Source organism: Oryza sativa, chromosome 1, assembly GCF_034140825.1.
Source record: "Oryza sativa Japonica Group chromosome 1, ASM3414082v1".
In the NCBI taxonomy this organism is placed as follows: Eukaryota; Viridiplantae; Streptophyta; class Magnoliopsida; order Poales; family Poaceae; genus Oryza; species Oryza sativa.
Window position 1 is genome coordinate 4,926,865 of NC_089035.1, and position 3,435 is coordinate 4,930,299.

Here is a 3,435-nt window from a genome sequence, read left to right on the forward strand (position 1 = left end):
ATAAAAATAATTTAGTATTATAAATATTACTATATTTGTCTATAAAATTAGTCAAACTTAAAACAGATTGATTTTAATCAAAGTTAAAACGTCTTATAACAGGTTAGTACGTAACATATAGAAGTAGCTACACGCTGGCCTACGCGCATTCGAGGAGAATAAAAGATCGAAGCTGTACGTATACAGTTTTCAAAAAAAGCTGTACGTATACCGAAAAATCAAATATGACTGGGGCAAGACCATGTGGACAGGTCGATATTTATATTTATGAACTTTCCACGCTCCTGTAGATCGTTTTTCATCCGATTCTCTGTGATCTTGCAAACACGGTGGAAACGGTGCTGACTGACTGACTCTAATAAGTCTAACGATTAACTTAATTTATGTGATCTGAGAAATCTATCCGCCTATATATCTTCCCCCATAATCATATCGCCTACAAATACTTATGTTTTATGAATGACAGATAAATTTATCATCTTAAGGAAGGTATAATACCAGATTTTCTAATGCTAATTTTGCTGACTCTAATACCTTAGATATCTCTTCAGATACTATAATTTTTAGCGTAAAATTCTTATATTTTCAGATATTTTTTTGAACATATATAAAACCTCTCAATAATCATACATACATCTCGTATCAAGTCCATGTAATGTAACGAAGATAAAAGGCGGTGAAGGTGAAAGGCCCAGACAAGGCGACGAACGGCACGTACGTACGAACGTACACGTACGTAGGGGTAGAGTAGTCGCCGCGTTTCACGAAAGAAACCCTGCCTTTATTTGCCACCAAGGTGGGTCCCACGTACGGTCCCAAGCAGCCAGGTGGTGGATCTGAGCCGACCATCGCATGGTGGACGGTCCAGATTGATCCGACAGGGACTGGGTTGCAGCAGAGAGCTGAGGCCAACATTGTGGTCGGAAACGATTCTCTGACACGTCAGAATCGGGCATGGTTGCATTGCAATTCCAATTAACTACTGCAAATCTGCGTATTGCATGGTAACGAAAGAAATTAGTCACGACTGATCAGTGAATAACTCAACCAGTCCGGTCATTTTCCATCTGATTAATCCCTCTTCCTCCACACGATTCTGCAATGCAGACAAACCTTCAGAACCAAATACTGTGTTCAGTCACCTTTTGCTGCTATATATCCTCCGTTCTTAAGTGCTGTGATTAGATCCAAACTTCAGTCATTTTCTATCACATCAACCTGTCGTACACATAACTTTTCAGTCACATCATTTCCAATTTCAATCAAAATCTAAACTTTGCACTGAACTAAACACAGACTAGGTAAGCAGAATCAAAGGATAACAAAAGAAAAAAATTCACCGCCTGATACAAACAAAAGTGTGATCAATCAGGCTAAGCTAAGCATGTGAGCTTGGAATTAAATGTCGCCTCTCCATCATCACAAGCGTCCCTAACCATGTACCCCTATGTGTACTCCGCTGCTACCATGAAACTACAGTACAAGTACTGTCCGATTTTGTTCCTCATGTGGGCCCCGGCTGTCTGCCCTGCCCAGCATTACAATTTATAAAATCTTATTTTTGTAAGCTTAGCATTACAAGTTTTTTTTGTTAATTACAGGCTCTGTTTGTGACCGTGATTTCATATTGCCCACATTTTTTTTAGGGGAATTGATATTGGCCACTTGCAGAGCAGCAGGGCACATCATGGACGAAAGCGAATCTCGAGGCGGATCATGGCTCATCATCCTCAGGATCACCATCAGCTATCTTCTGTTCTTCCCGGCCCATGCAAACTCTCTGTGCAATTTCACACGCAAACATGAAAAACTACAAGACGAGAATTAACACGAATCCATGTGAAGCAGATTTGTTTTTTGAGTCTAAACGAACATGTAGATACCACATTTGAAGCACAGCAAAATACTAGTAGTAGCTTTTTGTTCATAGCAAGTGATCTAACTTTGCACCTGATGAATTTTCTCATGTTCAAGTACACTACACGCTTCTTGTAATTACGCGATGTTTGATCGATCGACCAATCTCGCAGGAACACGCGGAGATGTGGCATGTACTGATCCTAACACTAGTGTTTGATCTTTGAAACGCACGAGTTCACTACACTAGTGATGATGACAAGCTCGGATCGAGAGGGTAGTAGTAGCCGCCGCCGATGAAGTGGTCGTCCTCCGCCGTGGCGGCGCCGGCGAGGTCGTCGGAGCTCATGCAGAATTCCGGGAACAGCCCGCCGCCGCCGCCGCCACCGACGACGACGACGCCGGTGTCCGCCGACCAGTTGGACCCCGACGACGCGGCGGAGGCGGACGTCGAGCCGCCGTCCGTGGCGGCGCCGTCGGCGAAGGGATCCCGGAGCGCCGTGGCGGCGGTGGCGGTCGGCAGCAGCTGCTGCAGGAAGTCGTCGCAGGTGTACGCCTCGGTCTTGACGGTCGGTACGGCGAGCGGCGGGAGGAGCAGCAGCGACGACGACGGCGACGTGTGCGTGGCGGCGAGGGGCGGCGGCGCCGGGAGCGGCAGTAAGGGCGTGCAGGCGGCGGCGGCGGCGAGGCGGCGCTTGAGCTTGGTGTTCCAGTGGTTCTTGACGTCGTTGTCCGTCCTCCTCTCCAGCTGCGCCGCGATGGTCGACCACCTGGAAGGAATCAATCAGTCAGTTACCGCCATGGCAAGAAGAGAGAGAGGGAGAGAGAGAGGTTTAATTAACTTACTTGCTGCCGAGCTTGGAGTAGAGGGAGGTGATGATGGCGTCCTCCTCGTCGGTGAAGGCGCCATGGCGGATGTCGGGGCGGAGGTAGTTGAGCCACCGCAGCCTGCAGCTCTTGCCGCACCTCCTCAACCCTACAAAACAAAAAAGAAGACAATTCAATTCAATTCATCGTCAGAAATCAAGAAGAGTAGTGGCCATATCATGCAGGATGATGAGAAGACATGGACTGACCGGCCTTGTTGGGGAGGGAGATCCAGTTGCCGGCGGTGCCGTGGCGGTTGATGTAGTCGCGCAGCGCGTCGTCCTCCTCCGGCGACCACGGGCCCCTCTTCACCGCCTCCCTGTCGCAGCACGGCGTCCTCCCCATCCTCCACACACACCAACACAACACCTCCTCGATCTCCTCTGGATGACAAGGGAGGGACAAGAAGACGCAAGCAAGAAGTGGAGGCTACTTGTATTGTATTGTACCCGCGCCGTGTCCTGTCCTCTTGCTGTGTCCTCGTCTCGTCGTCTGCAAGGTCTTATAAAAAAAAAAAAAAAAAAAGGGGGAAATCGCGCGCTGGGTGGGAGAAAGAGAGAGGAGGAACACGGTGAAAAGTGTGGAAAAGGAGGCCGAGGTGCAGTGACCGAGAGGGTTCAGCTTCAGCAGCAGAGGCTGCAGTGCAGAGTGGCGTTTGTTTCCCGTTTCGATCTTTGATTCTCGCCTGCAGGCTGCAGCTGTGCAGGCTTC

General features: G+C 48.4%; 1 protein-coding gene across 1 annotated transcript; it reads right to left on the bottom strand.

Moving 5' to 3' along the window:
* Positions 1-1,904: 1,904 nt before the first annotated feature.
* Positions 1,905-3,228, bottom strand: LOC4327303 (transcription factor RAX2). The gene is made up of 3 exons (XM_015772933.3): positions 2,934-3,228; positions 2,704-2,833; positions 1,905-2,627 (listed from the first exon to the last, which is right to left on the bottom strand). Exons 1-3 carry the CDS (start codon positions 3,067-3,069, stop codon positions 2,099-2,101), a joined length of 795 nt encoding a protein of 264 aa, XP_015628419.1. The 5' UTR covers positions 3,070-3,228; the 3' UTR covers positions 1,905-2,098.
* Positions 3,229-3,435: the final 207 nt, after the last annotated feature.